Source organism: Schistocerca piceifrons, chromosome 2, assembly GCF_021461385.2.
Source record: "Schistocerca piceifrons isolate TAMUIC-IGC-003096 chromosome 2, iqSchPice1.1, whole genome shotgun sequence".
NCBI lineage: Eukaryota > Metazoa > Arthropoda > Insecta > Orthoptera > Acrididae > Schistocerca > Schistocerca piceifrons.
In genome coordinates this window covers 591,633,891-591,657,373 of record NC_060139.1, presented here as the reverse complement: position 1 = coordinate 591,657,373, position 23,483 = coordinate 591,633,891, and the positions used below count along the sequence as shown (strand labels likewise).

At 44.6% G+C, this 23,483-nt stretch overlaps 1 protein-coding gene and 1 non-coding gene across 10 annotated transcripts in view; both read left to right on the top strand.

Moving 5' to 3' along the window:
- The window catches only part of LOC124776660 (nuclear receptor coactivator 7), a 703,675-nt gene that overhangs the window by 243,559 nt on the left and 436,633 nt on the right, over positions 1–23,483 (top strand). The window contains exon 1 of one of the 9 annotated variants that reach the window (XM_047251760.1): positions 17,742–17,852. The exons of the other annotated variants lie outside the window; for them this stretch is intronic. Within the exon in view, the coding sequence (XP_047107716.1) occupies positions 17,753–17,852 (100 nt within the window). The 5' untranslated portion in view covers positions 17,742–17,752. Of the gene's footprint in view, positions 1–17,741; positions 17,853–23,483 lie in introns of those variants that run through there. 9 annotated transcript variants of the gene reach the window in all.
- On the top strand, positions 11,204–11,278 carry Trnas-cga. Its single transcript has one exon. It is a non-coding gene; the product is annotated as a tRNA-Ser (tRNA).

Here is a 23,483-nt window from a genome sequence, read left to right as displayed (position 1 = left end):
GCAAAAGGAAAGGATATGACTAGTAGTGGTACAACGTATCCTCCGCCACGCACCGTATGGTGGCTTGAGGAGTATGTAGGTAGAAGTAGATGTAAAGGACGTGACCTTAATTCATGAATGAACTGTCACGTATTCATTTTAAATGCTGCAGTAACTGTAAATAGCGAGGCCTAACCAGCTTACCAGCAGTAACGTTAAAAAGTATAATGTAAAGCATTTTTCAATTTTTCTGCTTGTTGATTACTCATGTAAAATAAATGACAATTGCAGTTGCAGAAATTTTGTCGCTTTTAAAAAAAAACAACAACGTAATAAACCTTGCACGTATACACTCCTGGAAATTGAAATAAGAACACCGTGAATTCATTGTCCCAGGAAGGGGAAACTTTATTGACACATTCCTGGGGTCAGATACATCACATGATCACACTGACAGAACCACAGGCACATAGACACAGGCAACAGAGCATGCACAATGTCGGCACTAGTACAGTGTATATCCACCTTTCGCAGGAATGCAGGCTGCTATTCTCCCATGGAGACGATCGTAGAGATGCTGGATGTAGTCCTGTGGAACGGCTTGCCATGCCATTTCCACCTGGCGCCTCAGTTGGACCAGCGTTCGTGCTGGACGTGCAGACCGCGTGAGACGACGCTTCATCCAGTCCCAAACATGCTCAATGGGGGACAGATCCGGAGATCTTGCTGGCCATGGTAGTTGACTTACACCTTCTAGAGCACGTTCGGTGGCACGGGATACATGCGGACGTGCATTGTCATGTTGGAACAGCAAGTTCCCTTGCCGGTCTAGGAATGGTAGAACAATGGGTTCGATGACGGTTTGGATGTACCGTGCACTATTCAGTGTCCCCTCGACGATCACCAGTGGTGTATGGCCAGTGTAGGAGATCGCTCCCCCACACCATGTTGGCCCTGTGTGCCTCGGTCGTATGCAGTCCTGATTGTGGCGCTCACCTGCACGGCGCCAAACATGCATACGACCATCATTGGCACCAAGGCAGAAGTGACTCTCATCGCTGAAGACGACACGTCTCCATTCGTCCCTCCATTCACGCCTGTCGCGACACCACTGGAGGCGGGCTGCACGATTTTGGGGCGTGAGCGGAAGACGGCCTAACGGTGTGCGGGACCGTAGCCCAGCTTCATGGAGACGGTTGCGAATGGTCCTCGGCGATACCCCAGGAGCAACAGTGTCCCTAATTTGCTGGGAAGTGGCGGTGCGGTCCCCTACGGCACTGCGTAGGATCCTACGGTCTTGGCGTGCATCCGTGCGTCGCTGCGGTCCGGTCCCAGGTCGACGGGCACGTGCACCTTCCACCGACCACTGGCGACAACATCGATGTACTGTGGAGACCTCACGCCCCACGTGTTGAGCAATTCGGCGGTACGTCCACCCGGCCTCCCGCATGCCCACTATACGCCATCGCTCAAAGTCCGTCAACTGCACATACGGTTCATGTCCACGCTGTCGCGGCATGCTACCAGTGTTAAAGACTGCGATGGAGCTCCGTATGCCACGGCAAACTGGCTGACACTGACGGCGGCGGTGCACAAATGCTGCGCAGCTAGCGCCATTCGACGGCCAACATCGCGGTTCCTGGTGTGTCCGCTGTGCCGTGCGTGTGATCATTGCTTGTACAGCCCTCTCGCAGTGTCCGGAGCAAGTATGGTGGGTATGACACACCGGTGTCAATGTGTTCTTTTTTCCATTTCCAGGAGTGTATTTTGGTTGCTGAACAAGGGACGGTAGATACTTGGCAGTGGAGCCACCATATTATAAGTAAGAATTACTGTGACAGTGGAATAAGCGTAATGTACATTGTGAGGTCGCGTATTTTTAATTTAAAATTTATACAATCATTGCATGAGCTAATCTCGAGATGCTGGTTTAAGAACAAAGGCAATGGAACTTGTGTAAAGTGTGAGATTAGCTTTCCATATGGCCACTTAGGCATGCTTGGTGTAGTATACCTGGATGACCAGAATACACGGCTACAATAATAATGTAACGTTAGGGGCTCTTTAGTGTAATTGGTTGAGTTCCTAATAAATACTCTACATCACCGTATAATGCGCTATGTTCCTTCGATCGTCTGAAACTGTATCCTGGTTTGCTGTTTCCTACGCCTTGTCATATCCCGAATTAGACTGTGGTGTTTCAGTAATTTCATATTTAAGTTGCTCGAAAGCTCCGGCGACATACCGCAATATTTTTGAGTTGTTCATGAGAAAATGTGTTAGCTTCTAACGCCGTCATTATTATGAGTAGGTAGCATATCCATATAGCGGCAGCAGCGAGTTGAAGATTCCACTACAGCAAGCCGAGAACACCGAAAACAACAGATTATCCTGTCACTTCATGGCACATTACAAAGAAACTAAAACGGAGCATTAAAGTTTTAATTAAATTCAGTAACAGCTTAATTAAAATGATATAATGTGCTTAGTTTGGGCGGTACAGTCAGTGCAAATTTGACTGATACAGACCACTAATTAATTGGTGATACTTCTAACAGTCCTTTTAGTGAGTGACTACTACATAATGCTATAACGTAAAAATTCGTAAAAGAAAGGGTTTCGGCCTCCAGGACATCCGTAGCTGACTCTGAACTATTTTCACACAACTGGAGCTGTTACTCATTTCAGTCACTAATAATGAGAGCGCGTATGCTGTGACCCGCATGAAAAACATACAGAGAAAAAAATATTGATGTTGTCCCAGGTACAAATTAAAACTAGGTACAATCGGACGAATGTTATCGGAAGCCATCCCTTCATTATAAGTAAATTGTTCCGGATTAAAAGCCGTTACGCGCATTTCATTTCTCTTACGTTTTTGGCTTAAAAATTTGAAATCGTAAAAATCGATACAGAAACATTTAACACTGTGACACGTCACCATTTCTCATAGCAGCCGAGATATGTAGTGATGTGAGTAGATAACAATTTCATTAAGAAATGAACTCCTTAATGTGTACGCAACTTAAGCCAGGAGCTGATTGAAATCACGTATCTATGGACGTCCAACAGCTGTGCTAAGACTATTTCGCTAGAAGTTTCAATATGTAAAATAAAACATTTCGTAGTTTTCTGGAGAGAATATGCAACAGATTCAAAAGCGTTTCTTGGAAGATCGCTCTCGTTACGCTCGACTGCGAGTATATAGGGTCTCCCTTTGATGGTGAAACATAAAATTATGAAAACTTTAAGATCAGATACTTAAAATTTTTTGTCTCTAATTAGGACTTGACACGAAGGTGCGCATACATAGGGGCAGAAATCCATTCCAGTACGATTATGCCATAGGTGGTAAATCATTGGAAGCGGTAACGACCGTAAAATACTTAGGAGTTACTATCCGGAGCGATCTGAAGTGGAATGATCACATAAAACAAATAGTGGGGAAAGCAGGCGCCAGGTTGAGATTCATGGGAAGAATTCTAAGAAAATGTTACTCATCGACGAAAGAAGTAGCTTACAAAACGCTTGTTCGTCCGATTCTTGAGTATTGCTCATCAGTATGGGACCCTTACCAGGTTGGGTTAATAGAAGAGATAGACATGATCCAGCGAAAAGCAGCGCGATTCATCATGGGGACATTTAGTCAGCGCGAGAGCGTTACGGAGATGCTGAACAAGCTCCAGTGGCGGACAATTCAAGAAAGGCGTTACGCAATACGGAGAGGTTTATTATCGAAATTACGAGAGAGCACATTCCGGGAAGAGATGGGCAACATATTACTACCGCCCACATATATCTCGCGTAATGATCACAACGAAAAGATCCGAGAAATTAGAGCAAATACGGAGACTTACAAGCAGTCGTTCTTCCCACGCACAATTCGTGAATGGAACAGGGAAGGGGGGATCAGATAGTGGTACAATAAGTACCCTCCGCCACACACCGTAAGGTGGCTCGCGGAGTATAGATGTAGATGTAGATGTAGATGTAGATGAAGGTGAATGCCCGAATAGAAAGTTACTTTCTGTCCTACATTTGGCAAGCTACTCGCCGTGACTATTCAGAACAGTAGATTGAGTATTTAGATTTAGGTAAGAGCGTTAATTTGCAGTTATACTATAAATGCAGCCGAGTGGGAGGCATTACAACACAGCTGTTCATCGAAAAAAGTCAGTCTTATACATTCAAAAGTTGGTATTAAAAGACGGGTCAAAAGACATTACTTCCGCCAACGCACATGTGACGGAATGACCATGACGGTAAAAACAGAGATACTGAAGCTTACACAGACGAGTTCTACTCGAGCATCTCGAACAAACCGTAGGAGAGGGAAATCATATTAGTAGGCGATGTATCGTAAAACACAATACGATGGTTTGTGAAATGTGGATGTGGAAGATGTGATTGCTATTATTCGCAAATTATGGAGCACTCTTTGTCAAAGGGATACCAATGTACCAGGTGTTACTGGATATTAATGACGGTTACAATCTCATACACCTCTTGTTCGAAACTGAGGCGTTGTCATCTTCTGTCATCTGAGTTAATCAACAACTAGTTCGTCTAATGCCTTTGATCAGATTTGTTGCGGGAAAGGGGACTTTGCATTCAGTGGTGAAAGAAGTTGTTATTAATCGGACGGATAAAGGAATTGACAATTTTTTACCGTTTTCCAGACTGTACAACGACAAAGATTGTACACACATTAAAATCAGGTACCTATCTCGCAAAGCAGCGGACGAAGTTCGCCGGGTTACCAACCTGCTTCTAACGGGAATAAAATTAGCAGGGTCGAATTGGGCTACAGCAGTACGGTGTTGGATGACGAGAACTTTGTTCCGTCAGCACATTCTTCGGTTTCATCCAAAACTGAAAGCTATTTTATAAATACTTGGAGAAAAAGATGACACGCTACTTTCCTGGACGTGCTCCGGTGCATAATCTACGACCGGCCTTGTTTTTGCAGAGAAAGAGGCTTTATCTGACAGTCACTTGAAGCAGGGCTCTGGGTGTGGGGACGGCAGCGAGTGAGTAGTAGTTCAAATTATCACATCAAGAATTAAAGCTAAGAATTCTTTTTTTTCTGATAGCAGGTGCTGGTACACAAAGAATCTCCGCGTCTCAGTACCACTGCACGCCTCTAGAAAACAAAGTGGCGAAGCCCATTGATATCGTGTTGGTGGCAGCGGAAATGTTGGGGTGTGTCAGCTCGCTTCAGACGACCAGTTTGACAGCCTGATTTCGCCTGACACGGTTGCAACATTTTTGTTACTGCCGAAAACGAATTACCGCACTATACTCAGCTTTATCAATGCTCTTCTGGCAGCGTGCTATGAAACAGGGAAGGATTTCGATGTATACAAGCACTTGAGACATGTAACTGTACAATAACAAAAATAATTATGTAACTTCATTTTCTGAAGTGACGCTTAAAGCTTTGACTAGCACAATGATGTTGGTAACACCGACCTTGAGTAATGTCCTCCGGAACGGGCGGAACCGCAGCTGGTCGGTCGCAATTCTTAATTCGTACGACTGGGTATATTGGAGAACACACTGCGATGCTGGCAAGGACCTAGAGCAGTGGTCGTCAAACTACCGTGATCAGGAGCCAATACTGACATTCTGTGGCGGCACCTGTGGACGCATATGTAACGATCTTACTACTACAAGATACTACAGCTACGTGATTACTCTGCTATTCACAATAAAGTGCCTGGCAGAGGTTTCAATGAACCACCTTCAAGCTGTCTCTCTACCGTTCCACTCTCGAACGGCACGCGGGAAAACGAGCACTTAATTTTTTCTGTACGAGCCCTGATTTCCCTTATTTTATCGTGATGATCATTTTTCCCTATGTAGGTGGGTGCCAACAGAATGTTTTCGCAATCGGAGGATAAAACTGATGATTGAAATTTCATGAGAAGATCTCGTCGCAACGAAAAACGCCTTTGTTTTAATGATTGCCACTCCAATTCACGTATCATGTCTGTGACACTATCTCCCCTATTTCGCGATAATACAAAACGAGCTGCCCTTCTTTGTACTTTTTCGATATCATCCGTCAGTCCCACCTGATGCGGATCCCACACCTCACAGTAATACTCCAGGATAGGGCGGACAAGTGCTTCCGAGTGTTGTGCCAATGAATCGCAGTCTTTGGTTTGCTCTACCTACAATATTATCTATGTGATAGTTCCAATTTAGGTTATTTGTAATTGTAATCCTTAAGTATTTAGTGGAATTTACAGTCTTCAGATTTGTGTGACTTATCACGTAATCGAAATTTAGCTGATTTCTTTTAGTACTCATGTGAATAACTTCACACTTTTCCTTATTCAGGGTGAATCGCCACTTTTCGCACCATACAGATATCTTATCTAAATCATTTTGCAAGTCGTTTTGATCTTCTGATGACTTTACAAGACTGTAAATGACAGCATCATCTGCAAACAATCTAAGACGGCTACTCAGATTGTCTCCAATATCGTTAATATAGATCAGGAACAGTAGAGGGCCTATAACACTTCCTTCGGGAACGCCGGATATTACGTCTGTTTTACCCAATGACTTTCCGTCTATTACTACAAACTGTGAACTTTCTGACAGGAAATCACGAATCCAGTCGCACAACTGAGGCGATATTCCTTAGGCACGCAGTTTGGTTAGAAGACGCTTGTGAGGAATGGTGTCGAAAGCCTTCTGGAAATCTAAAAATATGGAATCAATTTGACATCCCCTGTCGATAGTACTTATTACTTCGTGAGTATAAAGAGCTAGTTGTGTTTCTCAAGAACGATATTTCTTGAAACCGTGCTGACTGTTTGTCAATCAATCGTTTTCTTCGAGGTACTTCATAATGTTCGAATACGGTATATGTTCCAAATCCCTACTGCAAATCGACGTTAATGATTACTCCTACTTCCCTTTTTGGGTATTGGTGTGACTTGAGCAGTTTTTCAGTCTTTAGGTACGGATCTATCTGTGAGCGAGTGCTTGTATATAATCGCTAAATGTGGAGCTATTTTATCAGCATACTCTGAGAGGGACCTGACTGATATACAATCTGGACCGGAGGCCTTGCCTTCATTAAGTGATTTAAGCTGTTTCGTTACTCCGAGGATACCTACTTCTATGTTTCGCATCTTGACAGTTGTTCTTGATTGGAATTTAGGAATATTTACTTCGTCGTCTTTGGTGAAGGAGTGTTTAATAACTCTGCTTCAGTGGCACCGTCATCAGTGACTTCACCGTTGTTATCGCGCAGTGAAGGTATTGATTGCGTCTTGCCACTGGTGTGCTTTATGTATGACCAGAATCTCTTTGGGTTTTCTGCCAGATTCCGAGACAGAATTTAGTTGTGCAAATTATTAAAAGCATCTCACATTGAAGTACGCGCCATATTTCGAGCTTCTGTAAAACTTTCAGTCTTGGAAATTTTGCGTTCTTTCAAATTGGCATGCTTTTTTCGTTGGTAGCCTATATAAATTAGTGTATCAGCCCTCTATAGACTAGCTGTAGTAAGGATGCATTAAGCTGGCCGCCACAAGTACTGATCGTTAGAAGTCGGCGCCGTTCCGTACACTTACAGCAGATTTACAGCAGACTGTCCTTAGCTTTATAAGACTGACACCCATAGTGACCCCAAAGCTGTGACACTGTAATTGCTTGAGGAAGTGTTGTGGTGTAATCAGTGTGAGCAGATGATAAATTGATTAAGAATAGTAATTGAATTTATATTTAAGTGCATTATGCAATACCAGATACGATCCCAAACGTGTACCACATGTTGTCACTTTTCTTCTATCTACTGCTTCGTAATACAACAGCCTTAATTTGATTTTATATTCCTTGTTACAAATATGTGCTGCATCTGAAGACGCTCGTCTCTGTAAGGAGCGAATTCACGAAACCGTGTCACTTTCGTTAGAAATTTGTACCAATCGAGATCATCTATACGAGGCACATGCGCCAGTGAGTTGACAGTACTGGAAGACAAACAAAAAAACATTCCTCCTCCCACATTCTCTAACCCTATAGTGTGTGCGCCTCTTACCCGTCTGCCCCTGACGTAAGGACCCACTTCAGTTAGCTCACGGGCGAATTCATCAACGTCAATTGCAAATAAACACATCGTGAACTGTTAATGTCTAAGTATTTTTGTTTGTTACCAGCAGGAAAACTACACTCTTAAGAGGCTCTTAAAGTTAGTTGACATTCTCGGACTCAGCCGTTAGTTGCTAGATGCATATTATTATACGAGAGTGATTCAAAAAGTAACAAACTATTTTTTTGCGAAGCATGTATTTCACTTACAAATGCAAACAAGATGTTTTTCAAGCCTCCTTTTCGATAAACTTCTCACACCGTTACACCAACTTTCCTATTACAGTCAAATAAAAGATTTTCTGTTGTGCCCGCTGTCAAGAATGCACCGCTTCGTTAACCTCATCATCACTTTTCAATCATCGTTGTTTGAGAGCTTTCTCCAGGGGTCCAAACTCATGGTAATCCGAAGGAGTGAGATCAGGGCTGTATGAGGGATGCAGTACGACCTGAAATCTCAATCACCGAATGACGGCAATAGTTGCAGGGACGGTAGAGGGGCGCGCGCTGTCGTGAAGGAGAAAAACGCCTCTTGATGGAAAACCTCTGCGACGGCTCCGTGTTGCTGGCTTTAGCTCATTCTCGAACATGGCGCTGTACTGGGCACTATTCGCTGTTTCGTCTCGTAGCTAATGGTGCTCCAAAATCGGCCCATTCATATCTCGGAAGAGGGTGAAGAAGACTTTTCCTGTAGACGGCTGAGATTTTGATTTCTTCGTGGCTGGAGATGATGTGTGTCACCATTATGAAGACACTCTTGCTTTCTGTTCATAGTGATGCACTCACCTTTCCGTCTGTGAAGATACGTGTCAGAAAGTCGAGTCCTTCAGCGTTACGTCGCACGAGCACACACAATTTTCTGTTCAACAATGTACACCCAAGGCACCTATCTTGTACACAAGAATCGGTACTTGAGAACCTTACTAACAATGGTATTTATTTATTTAATCGTATGGCTAGAGCCCTCCGTCGGCCAGGCCGTTCGTTGGGTGCCGGTCTTTCAATTTGGCGCCACTTCGGCGACCTGCAGTCGATGAGGATGATAGGATGATGACAGCAGAACACCCAGTCCCTGGTCGAAGAAAATTCTCCGACCCAGCCGGGAATCGAACCCGGGTCCAAAGGATTAACAATCCGTCACGTTGACCATTCAGCTAACGGGGGCGGTCAATAATGGTATGAGCGGATCTGACGCTGATACTCAGTTAACTGGCTACAGCTTCTACAGAGGTAATCCGGTTCTCACGGATCATGGCGTCAACGCATCTCAAATTCTCGTCAGTAACGGCCGTACAGGGACGACCAGAGCGTTGCACATGTTCGATTGGCACACGTCCACTTCTAAAGACATCTACTCACTCGTACACTCTTTTCTCATTAATGCAGCTATCTCCATATCCTTTAAACATCCTTCTATGGTTTTATCGAGGTTTTATCCCCTGCGACCACAAGAATCCTATTGCTGCTCGCTGTTCCTCTACACAGAAACACGGCCATTTTGTTTCAACTGTCTTTCCTATTCAGCTTGTCGTGTCATCTGTCGCCATATGCCGGAACTTTGTCAAAGAATGCATCTTCACATCCTGGAAGTTTCAAATTCTTGACGTATTAATTCCATTTTATACTGATAGCTTTCTTTCAAATCCTGAATGTGGCAGGGGTAAAATACAGGGGGCGAAATGCTATTTACAATTTGTGCAGAAACCAGATGGCAGTTAGAAGAGTCAAGGGACATGAAAGGAACCAGTGGTTGGGAAGCGAGTGAGACAGGGTTGTAGCCTATATCGATGTTATTCAATCTGTATATTGCGCAAGCAGTAAAGGAAACAAAAGAAAAGTTCGGAGTAGGAATTAAAATCCAGGGAGAAGAAATAAAAACTTTGAGCTTCGCCGATGACATTGTAATTCTGTCAGAGACAGCATAGGACTTGGAAGAGCAGTTGAACGGAATAGACAGTGTCTTGAAACGGGGATACAAGATGAACATCAACAAAAGCAAAACGAGATTAGTCTAATTAAGTCGGGTGATGCTGAGGGAATTAGATTATGAAATGAGACACTTAAAGTAGTAAAGGAGTTTTCCTATTTGGGGAGCAAAATAACTGATGATGGTCGAAGTAGAGAGGATATAAAATGTAGACTGGCAATGGCAAGGAAAGCGTTTCTGAAGAAGAGAAATCTGTTAACATCGAGTATACATTTAAGTGTCAGGAAGTCGTTTCTGAAAGTATTTGTATGGAGTGTAGCCATTTATGGAAGTGAAACGTGGACGATGAATAGTTTAGACAAGAAGAGAATAGAAGCTTTCTAAATGTGGTGCTACAGAAGAATGCTCAATATTAGACGGGTAGATCACATAACTAATGAGGAGGTATTTAATAAAATTGGGGAGGAGTTTGTGGCACAACTTGACAAGAAGGGACCGGTTGGCAGGACATGTTCTGAGTCATCAAGGGATCACAAATTTAGCATTGGAGGGCAGCCTGGAGGGTAAAAATCGTAGAGGGAGACCAAGAGATGAATACACTAAGCAGATTCAGAATGATGTAGGTTCCAGTAGGTACTGGGAGATCAAGAACCTTGCACAGAATAGAGTAGCATGGAGAGCTGCATCAAACCAGTTTCTGGACTGAAGACCACAACAACAACAACAACAACAACAGCTTGCTATTACTTCTTCAATTGCTCTCGTAAAATACGGCTGTGAAACGCGGGCCTCACCCGATACCTGATTTAGCCCGCAGTTTGAAAACCATTGGCCCAGAATCTAGAAAAGTGTGCGAGGCACAACTGGCAGTAAACTTTTTACATCCTAATGATTGGGGTAGTGGCGATAGTCATAGAGGTAACTTGGGTTCCCGCTTTAATTTGACGCTGTTTATGTACCTAGATTTTTGTGTCGCTCGGAATCTACCTGAACCTCCAGAATGAGATTTTCATTCTGCAGCGGATTCTGGAAACACTCCCCAGGCTGTGGCTAAGCCATGTCTCCGCAGTATCCTTTCTTTCAGGAGTGCTAGTTCTGCAGGGTTCGCAGGAGAGCTTCTGTAAAGTTTGGAAGGTAGGAGAGGAGATACTGGCAGAAGTAAAGCTGTGAGTACCGGGCGTGAGTCGTGCTTCGGTAGCTCAGTTGGTAGAGCACTTGCCCGCGAAAGGCAAAGGTCCCGAGTTCGAGTCTCGGTCGGACACACAGTTTTAATCTGCCAGGAAGTTTCCTACCTGAAACTGCCAAAGCGTCCTAGCTGCCGTGAGCGCGATCGTCGGTGTCTGCGGCCGGCAGCGATAACATCGGCAGCCCGGCTGCCGCTTCCGGACAGTTCGCCGGAAACACGCCTGCGGCCCCCGTGTGTTTATCGGGCAGCAGGTCGGGTCGCACGACGTGATAACGCGTCCGCTGGGATCGCCGCCGGCTATCAACAGCGCCGCTACTGCGCCCCGGGGACGCGCTTCTCATCGCACTCAATACAGATTACGTCCGGCGAGGTCGCAGGTCGCGAACCACCCCGACTTCACACCCGCGGGTTCGCGCAGCAAATTTTGGAATCTGTCACGCGCGCTATCGGTTGCAGTATTGTCCTGCGAGTTAAGGTCACAGGCTGCGTGCATCCGTAGTGCACTGCGTAACACCTAGCTTCGTCCTTGGGAACAGATCGAGCCTCGGCTCGAGTTCGCTGGTCACAGTGAACTCTACTCACGCTCGTCAGACGCCCTGGGCATTGTAACATGTGTCGCGTGTCGTCACAGCTGTGCAACAAGCGCATTGGTATTTGAAAGGAACGATGCTACCATTGAGGGATCCCACGTATATACACTAATGGCGATTAAAATTGCTGCACCAAGAAGAAATGCAGATAATAAACGGGTATTCATTGGACAAATATATTGGACTAGAACTGACATGTGATTACATTTTCACGCAATTTGGGTGCACAGATCCTGAGAAATCAGTACCCAGAACAACCACCTCTGCCCGTAATAACGGCCTTGATACGTCTGGACATTGAGTCAAACAGAGCTTGGATGGCATGTACAGGTACAGCTGCCCATACAGCTTCAACACGATACCACAGTTCATCAAGAGTAGTGACTGACGTATTGTGACGAGGCAGTTGCTCGGCCACCATTGACCAGACGTTTTCAGTTGGTGAGAGATTTGGAGAATGTGCTGGCCAGGGCTGCAGTCGAAGATTTTCTGTATCTAGAAAGGCCCGTACAGGACCTGCAACATGCGCTCGTGCATTATCCTGCTAAAATGTAGGGTTTCGCAGGGATCAAATGAAGGGTAGAGCCACGAGTCATAACACATCTGAAATGTAACGTCCACCGTTCAAAGTGCCATCAATGCGAACAAGAGGTGACCGAGACGTGTAACCAATGGCACCCCATACCATCACGCCGGGTGATAGGCCAGTATGGCGATGACGAATACACGCTTCCAATGTGCGTTCACCGCGACGTCGCCAAACACGGACGCGACCATCATGATGCTGTAAACAGAACCTGGATTCATCCGAGAAAATGACGTTTTGCCATTCGTGCACCCAGGTTCGTCGTTAAGTACACCATCGCAGGCCCTCCTGTCTGTGATGCATTGTCATATTCTCTTAACAGTCACTGGATCTCGACCAACGCGAGCAGCAATGTCGCGATACGACAAACCGCAATCGCAATAGGCTACAATCCGACCTGTATCAAAGTCGGAAACGTGATGGTACGCATTTCTCCTCTGTAAAGAGGCATCACAACAATGTTTCTCCAGGCAACGCCGGTCAACTGCTTTTTGTGTGTGAGAAAGCGGTTGGATACTTTCGTCATGTAAGCAAGATGTAGGTGACGCCACCGGTGCCAACCTTGTGTGAATGCTCTGAAAAGCTAATCATTTGCATATCACAGCATCTTCTTCCTGTCCGTTAAATTTCGCGTCTGTAGCACATCATCTTCGTGGTGTAGCAATTTTAATGGCCAGTAGTGTAAATATGAAGCATCAGAAGTGATATCGTATAATTGTAAACTGCGGTGACAAAAATCATGGTATAGCGATATGCAGTGTACAGATGGCGGTAGTCTCGCGTATGCAAGGTATAAAAGGGCTGTGCATTGGCGGAGCTGTCATTTGTACTAAAGTCATTCATGTGAAAAGGTTCCCTACGCGGTAATGGCCGCACGACGGAAAATTAACAGACTTCGAACGCAGAATGGTAGTTAGATCTAGACGCATGGGCCATGTACTTTCGGAAAGCGTTAAGGAATTCAGTATTCCGAGATCCACAGTGTGAAGAGTGCCAAGAATATGAAATTTCAGGCGTCATCTGTCATCAAGGACAAAGCATTGGCCGAAGGTCTTCGCATAACGATCGAGGACTGCGGCGTGTGGCGCAGACCTCACGAGGCCATGGGGTGGCTCCACAATGTTGTGGTCTGTGTTTACATGGAATGAACCGGATCCTTTGGTCCAGCTGAACAGATCATGGACTAGGAAATGTTACATTCGGCTTCTTGGAGAACATTTGCAGCAATTCATGGACTTCGTTCCCAAACATCTTAACGGACCACAATTGTTCACAGCTGGTTTGAACAGTCACGAATCCCATCGAATATTTATGGGACGTAATCGGGAGGTCAATTCGTGCACAAATTCCTGCACCAGCGACACTTTCGCAATTATGGACGACTAAAGAGCATTATCGGTCAATATTTCTGCAGAGGAGTTCGAACGACTTGTTGAGTCCGTGCCACGTAGAGTTGCTGCGACACCATGTTAGAAGGTATCCCATGTCTTCTGTCACTTCAGTGTAAGTCGTTAGCATCTATCTATTACTTACCACTAGTTCTTATAAAGAAGCACAATAATGAACCTTAAATTCAGCAGTACACACCAATCCTGTTGTAAAAACTAATTCTGACTCGCTACAACGCACCCTTTAGCGTCTAACCGGAGCGTGTAGCATCTCTTGACAGTCTACCCTTCCCGAACCATCGCAGTTTTCACGCATAATTTCCATTGCATCTAACCCAAATGAATCATTTACGATCATACGTGCTGAAGTCCTCGACGTTTTCGTGTAGATTCTCTGTTTCCCTCTTTCTGTATTTCTGCGTGTCTTAGAGCTGTTCGCTGTCGTAGGGTGACAAGCATGCAGCAACCATAGTAGAACGCACTTAGTGTTTAAACTTAACATCTTATTTTCGTGCGGCATAAGATTTGTCGGCTCGTATTACCCTCACATCTACGAGCATGCTGTCTTCTCACGTACCAGTTAATGTTCTCCATTAATGAAACGCAGACACACGCCGCTTTAAGAGCACATCAACACAGTGAGTACCGTTCTGACGTCTTCGAAGTACGTGGAACTTGAAGATAAGAGACTTGAATGGCAGAAGACAAGAAGTTTGTTAGAGAGTCATCAAGATGCTGTAGCTCTGGCGAGAGTCCTCTAAATCACTTGTGAAGAATGCCACGGTGGCTCTTTGAACAAGCTGGGCGCCGATACACTTCCTCTCAGTTGTCCAGTTGTGCTTGTGATCTGTCTGTACGTCACTTCGACGAGACGTGAGATTCTAAAAACATCTTCCAGTTTATGCTCTTTACTGTTGGGTACGTAATTATTGTCTGGAAGAAACTTAATCGCTCTAAAGCACGTTAACGAAATAAAAAAAAAAAAAAAACAAAAAATGACAATGTTCAGGTGGCTGCCATCGAGATGTCCGGGTGATGCTGTTTGGTGTGCGTTTTGATCTGCATCTACATTTATACTTCCCGAATATTTATGGGACTGTGGGTACTTTCTATCAGACAAACTCGGCATAACGGCTTAGAGAAACACAGTGAGTGACATTCGTGCAAATTTTTTTATTACAGATCCTATCATTTAGTGAAGTTGTGCCACAAATTCCTTTCCCTCATTCCCATTCAGTACCGCTTCATTGATTATCTGCTCTACACGTTTCAAAAGCTAGTATTCCCTTCTCGTCTAAAATGCTTCTTATCCACGTGTCACTTCCATACAAGGATAAACTCTAAATAAGTTCCGAAAAAGCTACCGAACATATGAAAGTACATTTAATGTTAAAAAGGTTTTCCTTTTTTTCGGAAATGGTTTTCTTGCTAGAGCCAGTTACGTCCTCTCTGCTTCGCCCATTGCCATTAACAGAACTCATAAACAGTTTTTAGCGTCAGTTCCTGAACTAATTCGCTCTGCATTGCCTGATTTAACTCGACTTCGCTCCTTTATTCTTGAGTAAATTACGAGGAGATTAAATAACAGACGACATTACCTTCTATACGCAGTTGCTCAGTTCACAAGTTTCTATGTAGGGGGTGTTTTTAAAGTACGTAGAGTTTTGTCCAGAAATTAGATCCGTAATTTAGTTTCCTGGTATTTTTCTGCCCTATTCCTCCTTTCTTTCTCTTTCATCAGTTCGTCTGCTGATGAGTTCATAATCAGTACAAATCGGTTATCATACCATTCGTCGTGACCTGGGACACCCAGTATATTACTAACCGATCAACATGCTTCATGGTTCCATTTGCAGTTTGCCCATGTAAATGCTTCCAGGAGCAACGAAAATTTTATTTTCAGTTTTTGTATACTGTCATTACTGCCAGAATTTAAAAATGTAAAATGTTCTCACAATCGACTCATTATCTTATGTCAAAGATCCAACACCGTAAGACAAGTACCACAGTTAGAAACTGTGTACGCTGAGACAGCGTAGCTCACAACGCGCAGATTACTTAGATTTCATTCACCCAGTCTTTGGGAATGAAAACACTTAACGACTTCCATCAATCTTTGGACATACAGTAACTTCGAATCTTTGTGAAACTTGTTCTCACAGTCAGTCTCCACAAAATGGTGAAATGAAGAGTGTCATCGCCTTCTACTGTTTTTTTTTTTTCTTCACTAAAACTTGATTATCGGTCATGACGTTTCATTACTTCCCTATTACTAAGTCTAGTCGCAACACACTTCGCAGACCGTATTCGTATATACCTCTCAGTATGCGTGGAAAATATCAATGTACGACATATACTTCAAGAGAGATGACCATATAAACATCGAAAGGCCTATGTAACAATTTCACTGGCCGATATTACGAGTGAAAAGAGGATTTGGCATTCGTCGCATGTGCAACATTTAGTTTACTGCAAGAAGCTGGCCATCAGAAAGAGAAGTAGAAGAAGAACGGCGCTTGTGGATGACCGCACTTTTAAAAAGTGGGGAACAGTTCGTGTGGCAGGCCGCTGTGACCGAGCGGTTCTAGGTGCTTCAGTCCGGAACCACGCTGCTGCTACGGTCGCAGGTTCTAATCCTGCCTCGGGCACTGATGTGTATGATGTCCTTAGTTTAGTTAGGTTTAAGTAGTTCTAAGTCTAGGGGACTGATGACCTCAGATGTTATGTCCCATAGTGCTCAGAGCTATTTGAAGTGTGGTGGGACGAAATTGTCAGACCTTAGAGCTGAGTTGGAATATGATCTATTTAAAATTATTTTGCGAATAAGAGCTACAGATTGAGTTGTTATTGCCGGCCAAAGCGGCCGCGCGGTTAAAGGCGCTGCAGTCTGGAACCGCAAGACCGCTACGGTCGCAGGTTCGAATCCTCCCTCGGGCATGGATGTTTGTGATGTCCTTAGGTTAGTTAGGTTTAACTAGTTCTAAGTTCTAGGGGACTAATGACATCAGCAGTTGAGTCCCATAGTGCTCAGAGCCATTTGAACCATTTGAATTTGAGTTGTTATTGAATTGTGCAGGCCCTAAAATTTCCAAAGACGAGTTGTACCAAAGGAGAGCTGTACCTACACAAAAAGATACTCGGCTTTCTTTTGAACGTCTTGCACATTATTTCCTGGCAGCTCACTTATTTACCTCCAAGTGCCTAATTTTTTCAGTTTGTTTTACAATCGCAGTTCGGGAGGTCCCATAAACATTCCCGTTCACAATAAAACTATCAGCTGCAATGCTGTCTCCGTATTCCACTCAGTACTCCAGTATTCTTATACAATAAATATACAGCCGTTCGGCAGAGATAGAAAATCCCTACTAAACCAATGAACAGTCGACCCGGCGTCGACACTAGGTGCTGGGTCCCATGCCCATCTCATCGCCAGCGCTTTGATGTTACCGCCGACAGTCCTGATCTCAACCACGGCCAACCGCTTCGTTGGCTCCTATTTGCCGCCCATACGCACCAAAAGAGAGCACTTAGCGATCCGCGACGAAGTTCAAACATAATACCAAACAAACGTCTATCGCTTACATGCTTAGCGTCAAATATTTATCACAGTAACTGGTCATTAATCAGCCGTTTGAAGCTGCTTCATACATGGAGAGATTCTTTAAAGAAGAGAAATGCTTTCTATTGTAAGCGCTACTGTTACACCGGCGCTGCTGAAAACTTGAGACTGGTGGAACAGCACGTGATTCTGAAAAGACAGCGGACTTTCCGGTAGAGAGTGGGAGCACGACCTTGGACGTCCCGTTAACGACAAGCGGCCGTCGGTCCAGCGCAGCGGCGATCAGCGAAGGCCGGCCGGCGAACGGCAAACAGCGCGCGCGCGCCCGGGGTAGGTTCGCGTGGTTGCCGGTAGGGGGTGGCGGGCGACGGTGGCGCCGCTCGCCGGCGTAGCGGCGCGGCGGGCGCGCTAGTCGGAGGTGTGCGAGCATGGCGACGACGGCGGGGCGCCACGCAGCAGCGGCAGCCGCCCCCGGCATGGCAGCCACCAGGGCCGGCGCACAGCTGCCACCCTCCACGCCTCCTAAAGGTCAGCCCACGCACGCACTCGCCAGCTGACCCGGCCGCACGCACTGCACCCTCTCAGCTGACTCGCGCCACCGTCAGCTGACCGCAACACGCACTATCGATTCGAGTTAGACTGCCCAAGATGTCGACCCCAGTTTATAGTGAGCACCAAAGTTGTTTCGAACCCGCACGAAATCATTACCACGCTTCTGTCGTCGGCGCACATAACGACTGTTCCGGTGCTTGGTGCATTAGCTACACACGCCGCCTGTCCTAAGTGGTTTTAGCTGTTTTCGCGTGTGCCTCGTGTCCTGTGTAATACTGCGGCTGACAGCCGCGAGGTGTAGCTGTGGGGTGTCCCCCCTCGGCCAGGGATCCGTTCGTGAGGGTGGCCTCACCCACTGCTTTCCCTGGCAACTGCGCTGGGCTCCACCACACACCGGTCGTGGGTTTCGGTCCCCGTCGTCCTTCAGAACTCCCAGCTCTCTCTCAATGCGGAAAAATATTAGATGATGTCAACACCAAACAGAAACAACACGATAATATCTGACATGTTCAAGCACTAATCCTGCACTGAGTATGTAACATATTTCGTGGTAATGCTAAGAAGTATGTACTGAAATGATCACGTAGAGTCAGTATTAACTGAGACGAATGGAGGATGTAGATCTGGTGGAAGCGTTCTGGAAAAATGCAGTGCATCTCAAACGAAAGAGCACAGTACGATCAGTTGTATTGTTAAAGTGTTTGAAGTCGTCTTCAAGAAAGCGTGACAACGGGCAACGAATCAAACACGCACAGCTAGGATCATAACTGGTCGGTGTAGCCCATAAAGTGTGTAACAGAAATGTTCGGCGAACTTAAATGAAAATACATATAGAGAAACTGTATCATACGGGAATTGTTGCAACCATTGTCGTAAGAGTAAGACGAAAGAGACAAGCACACGTGTAGAGGCATATAGATAGCCAATTTTCCCCAGCTCAAAGCCGAATTGCCGTAGGAAAGAGAACAGACGAGACTGGTATTATGTAGATGTAGCATTCATTAATTTCAGCATTTCCGGAGTGTCCAGCCACAGCTTCCTCCCTCTGCCCACAGTTCTAGTCATCGTGTTATGCTTATGTTCTACCAACGTAGCTTATAATAATCTTGCATGGATTTTGTATACATACGCTTGGACGCTGTCTAAGCACAAATTACTTACGATTATTTATAAAACCTATTTGCATAAAGTCGTACGCTCGGTGTTCTTATACGATTATTTATAAAACCTATTTGCATAAAGTCGTACGCTCGGTCTTCTTAGCTTCACTGAATCATCACAGACGATGGTCAGAAGGATCCCTTTGACAAGTTAACGTCCTTTCCGTTTCTCCCAACCTTCTACAAAGGATCATTTCACTTGCATGACTGCGGTAATTAGCTTCTGAACGTTGATGGCTGCGAAGCTCATAGGCCTTGTAAGTTTCACAAGATAAAAATTTACATGCTGACTGCAACGGTTATGTAAGTGGATAGTTGAATGAGTATTATCAGCTAATGTCGTTTAAGACGTGCGGTTCCCCATAAGGTTTACTAATTTAAAAAAATTGTAAGTTGCTTAAGCTCTTAATATCGTCAGTAGACTAGCTAGAACCATGAAAACACAGATGGTTGACTAAATAAGGGGCACAGTTCTGTACGGAGTCTCATGAGAGGATAATTCGCGTAACCCGTGCGCCCTGACCTGAGTGCTCTATGCTGATGTGGTGTAACTTAATTAGTCCGTACTCGGGGCCAAAATGAGATGTGGCCAAAGTGCGAATCCGACATGTATTGGAGTGTGGTTAGGAGGAATGAGTTCTCCAGGTATTTGTTGTTTATTGTGTATAGATTAAAAGTGCCGAGATAAATATATGCAACTCATGGCAACAGATCATCGGCGAAGAGTAATAATGATCGGTAACCAGGGGGTATGTTTGCTGGAGGGAATTGTTAATGAACAACAGAGTTAATTGCGGCACAATTGAGGTCAGGATGTGATCAGTGTATCAAAATATTACAGTTTCTGGTATGTCAGATCGGAAAATAATTTGAAAAATGACTTTTCAAAGCCGATAGTTATTTTTCAAAACAGCGGCACGTTGTGTATGGTGCTGAGTATATGCAGAATGGGAAACTACGGTATTTTTCACTATATCATTGTTCATGTTGTTCCCAGCGAAGGCCAGATCTATTAAGGGATGATACTGTTAAACGTGGAATTGGCTCAGTGATCTTCCTGTTACTCAAAGGACGAATTACAGCAACGTTTCCTGAAGATTCGCTTTCTTACGTTTGAACAGTGCTCTCGTTAAAAGTGAAAACTGTCTCTGTTCACACATGATTCTTCGCAAATGTGAATAACTTCAGGCGGTCGACTACCGAACTTGTTGCTTGTTGAAAACCTATGCACGGTTTTAGAGCAGATATTCCGGTGCAGAGTACTTCGTCCATCAATCCTGCGTCACTGTTCACGATTTAGGTTACATCATTGTGGTAAATCGTTTCTCCTGCATCTTCTTTCATACAGGATTAGTGTGTTTTGCTGCAGTACCGACTCCTCTGGAAGCAGTTAATGAGTTGCATGCGGCTATCGTGTGTTTAATCATTGATGTGCAATGATACAGAAACAATGGAATGCCCTACATATTGGTTTGTCCAGGTGTCATACTACTTCACTCTCTGTGTTTTCATATGTAATCAGTAGCCTCACGTACTTGATTCAGCTCTGATAGGCTAGAAAAACGCAACACTTCAATGAAAAGAGAAATATTATTTTAAATTTCATTTTTTCCTATTTTATGATAGGATATTGTGGTACGGCCGCATATAGAAGTCTAACAATGGAAAAAAGACGATTATGAGCTAATTAAGCCAGAGATGTTGAAGCGACACGAATAGTTTCACACTTAAAGCAGATTGTGAGGAAGCTCTGCTTCGGTTTTTCTACACTTCTCTTCAATGACTTCTCTTCGCGTCTTCAAAAGCGTGTATTACCACCTCCTGCACCAGTCACGGCATAGAATCTTTCAGGCATGCTTCTTATTAATGCTGCGCTGTCCTTTTGAGGAATTAGCTCTCATTCTTTCAGGAGTGTCTCCCGTAGCGTCAGTGAGCAGCGCCGAAAAGCTCTTCTACCTTCTACCCATGGTCCCTAGGATTCAAATCAGGGCGTCAGGCAAGCCAAGTCATTGCCTGTTCCTCCGACAACTCTTCTAAAATTCTCGCCACTTGTGGGCGTGCATTGTCATGCATTAGTGTAAAAACCATAGCCAATAAATGGGGCTAAAGACACAAATTCGAAATTTGTGGCAAGGTCGTATGGGACCAAACTGCTAAGGTCATCGATCCCTAAGCTTATCCACTACTTAATCTAACTTATATTAAGGACAACACACACACACACACCCATGTCCGAGGGAGGACTTGAACCTCGGACGGGGGGGAGTCGCGCTGACCGTGACCAGGCGTCTGAGACCTTGAGGCTAGCCCGCGTGGCTAACGACAGAAAATGCGCATTTTCTGTCTTTAGCTGAACACACAACAATGTGCTGTAAGGCTCATATGGTCCACCAAGATCTAGTCCGTCCTCGCAGTCCTACTGATTCGTGCCCTCACCATGAGAGAACCATCCTTAAAATGCCTTCTGTCTTTACTGTCAGGTTATCGCAAGCAATATCTCGACTGTCGCGTGTACAAGACTTGCTCACATTGCCGTATTCCCGAACTGCGATATTCTCTTGCGAAACATAGTTCAGCATTGCGATGGTTAGGTGACTTCTGGGCTTGTTGTCAGTCTTCTGCATTGAAAATCAGCTTCTTATAGCCGTGTCAGTCATCTGCAGTGAACATCAGCTTCTTGTAGCCTTCTTCGGGCGGTTCTCTCACTAATATTAATTCCTTTAGCTTGATGGAGTCGATTTCGTGCGGAGAATTTGAAGTTGTAACTCATAGTCGTCTCTTGCCGATGTTGCTCTTCTCGAGCCTGCTCCAGGTTTCCTTTCATAGCCTAGCGTTTCCGTATACCTTCGTATGATTCTGCAAACCCCGGAAGCTGCAGATCTCGTAATTTATTACGTGTTGCAGTTATCGTGCCGGCCTGTGTAATTTATCTCAAGCGAATTAAGCAAATGTTCAGTATTCCATTTAGTTCATGCGCTAGCGATAACAAACAATTTCTCGGTCATGGGATAACGAACAATAGCAGCTGTCGGAAAGAAAAGCGAGTTCGTAACAGGCAATAGCTGACGGCATTCGCAAAGGGCAGGGTCAGCTCTTTACAGCGCAAAGCTGTAAAAACGACTTCGATAACAAAACGACAGAACTGTGCCCTTGTGTAGAGACGATCCTTGCTGTCGTATAGTGTTCCGTAACGACATTCATCGTGATATTACAGTTCCGTGAAGATGCTAGTGCATCTGATACGCTGATATGCGCCTCTCCTGTGTTGCACCCAAGCGACTCAATCATCATCATCCATCTGCTAAACACATCATTGTCCGCCATGGAACGATTATTTGTGAGCCCGTGGCCTTCTGTGCCCACGATTCAACAGATTTGTGTTCGGCGACGTTGCAAGCTCTTTTCCGTAATGGTGGCCCTGAATGTGGTGGTAGATTATTTGATCAATAGGTGAATAACGCGTTAATGACAGCTATACGCAGTATACAGTGCGTAACTTCAGGCTGTGGTCTCAAGACACGCCACAGTCGCTGGTATTTTTTCTGTTTTATCTGGCAGCTCCTGTAATTATTGCAGTTATAAAAAGTGAGCTTCAGTCCAGAATAAATAACATTTAATTCTTGTCTGTGTTTTACTTGTCAAGTATTGAGTTGTGTGTGTTGATTCTCGTTACTTCTTCTTGTTTTCCTTCTGTAACAGTTTACCATTGTGAATTAATACTTGTAAAAACGATCATTGTCGTACTCAAAATGTGTAATCATACTTACTGTGACTGTAGCTTGAAGGAGGTCTCGTTTCACACCGCCGTTAAAGTGCTCTACAGTATATTTATAGGAGACGGGAAATACCGCCCTAGAAAATGAGACGAACGCATTTAAATTCCATGTTGTGCATGATTGAGTCCACAGGACCTAGTCTTGCACTGAAGATGATCACTCAGTCATTGAAATACATATCCAATGATAAAAAAGTTACAAATTCATACGACTAATGCTGGTGTTTCCCTTGCTTACAATTTAGACGTTGTAACAGATATTTAATAAAATGGATGAAAATATAAATCCACTGACAATTTGCCTATATGACGAAGCATCCGTTCGTAAGATACTGTATAGGCAGACCAAACGAACAGGCCTGAAATGCACCTTTACGTCCCGTCGATATGGATGTCATTAGAGACTGAGCATTGGGAAGGGCAGATGTAATGTCAGGATCGTAACGTAATTGCTGACTGCAATGGGTACGTATCTGCGCGTTTCATTTTGTTTTGGAAGGAAATCCTTCAATCAAAATGCTCTCATGACTCGCTTCAAGTCCGTACAACAACTTGTTCAAACGTTGAATACTGCGTAAAACGTATTTCTTTTACATTTTCTGGGAATCTTCGTCCGTATTTTTATGTATAGCTTGAAACGAATTTAACGCCTTGAACAGAGAATTGTCGATG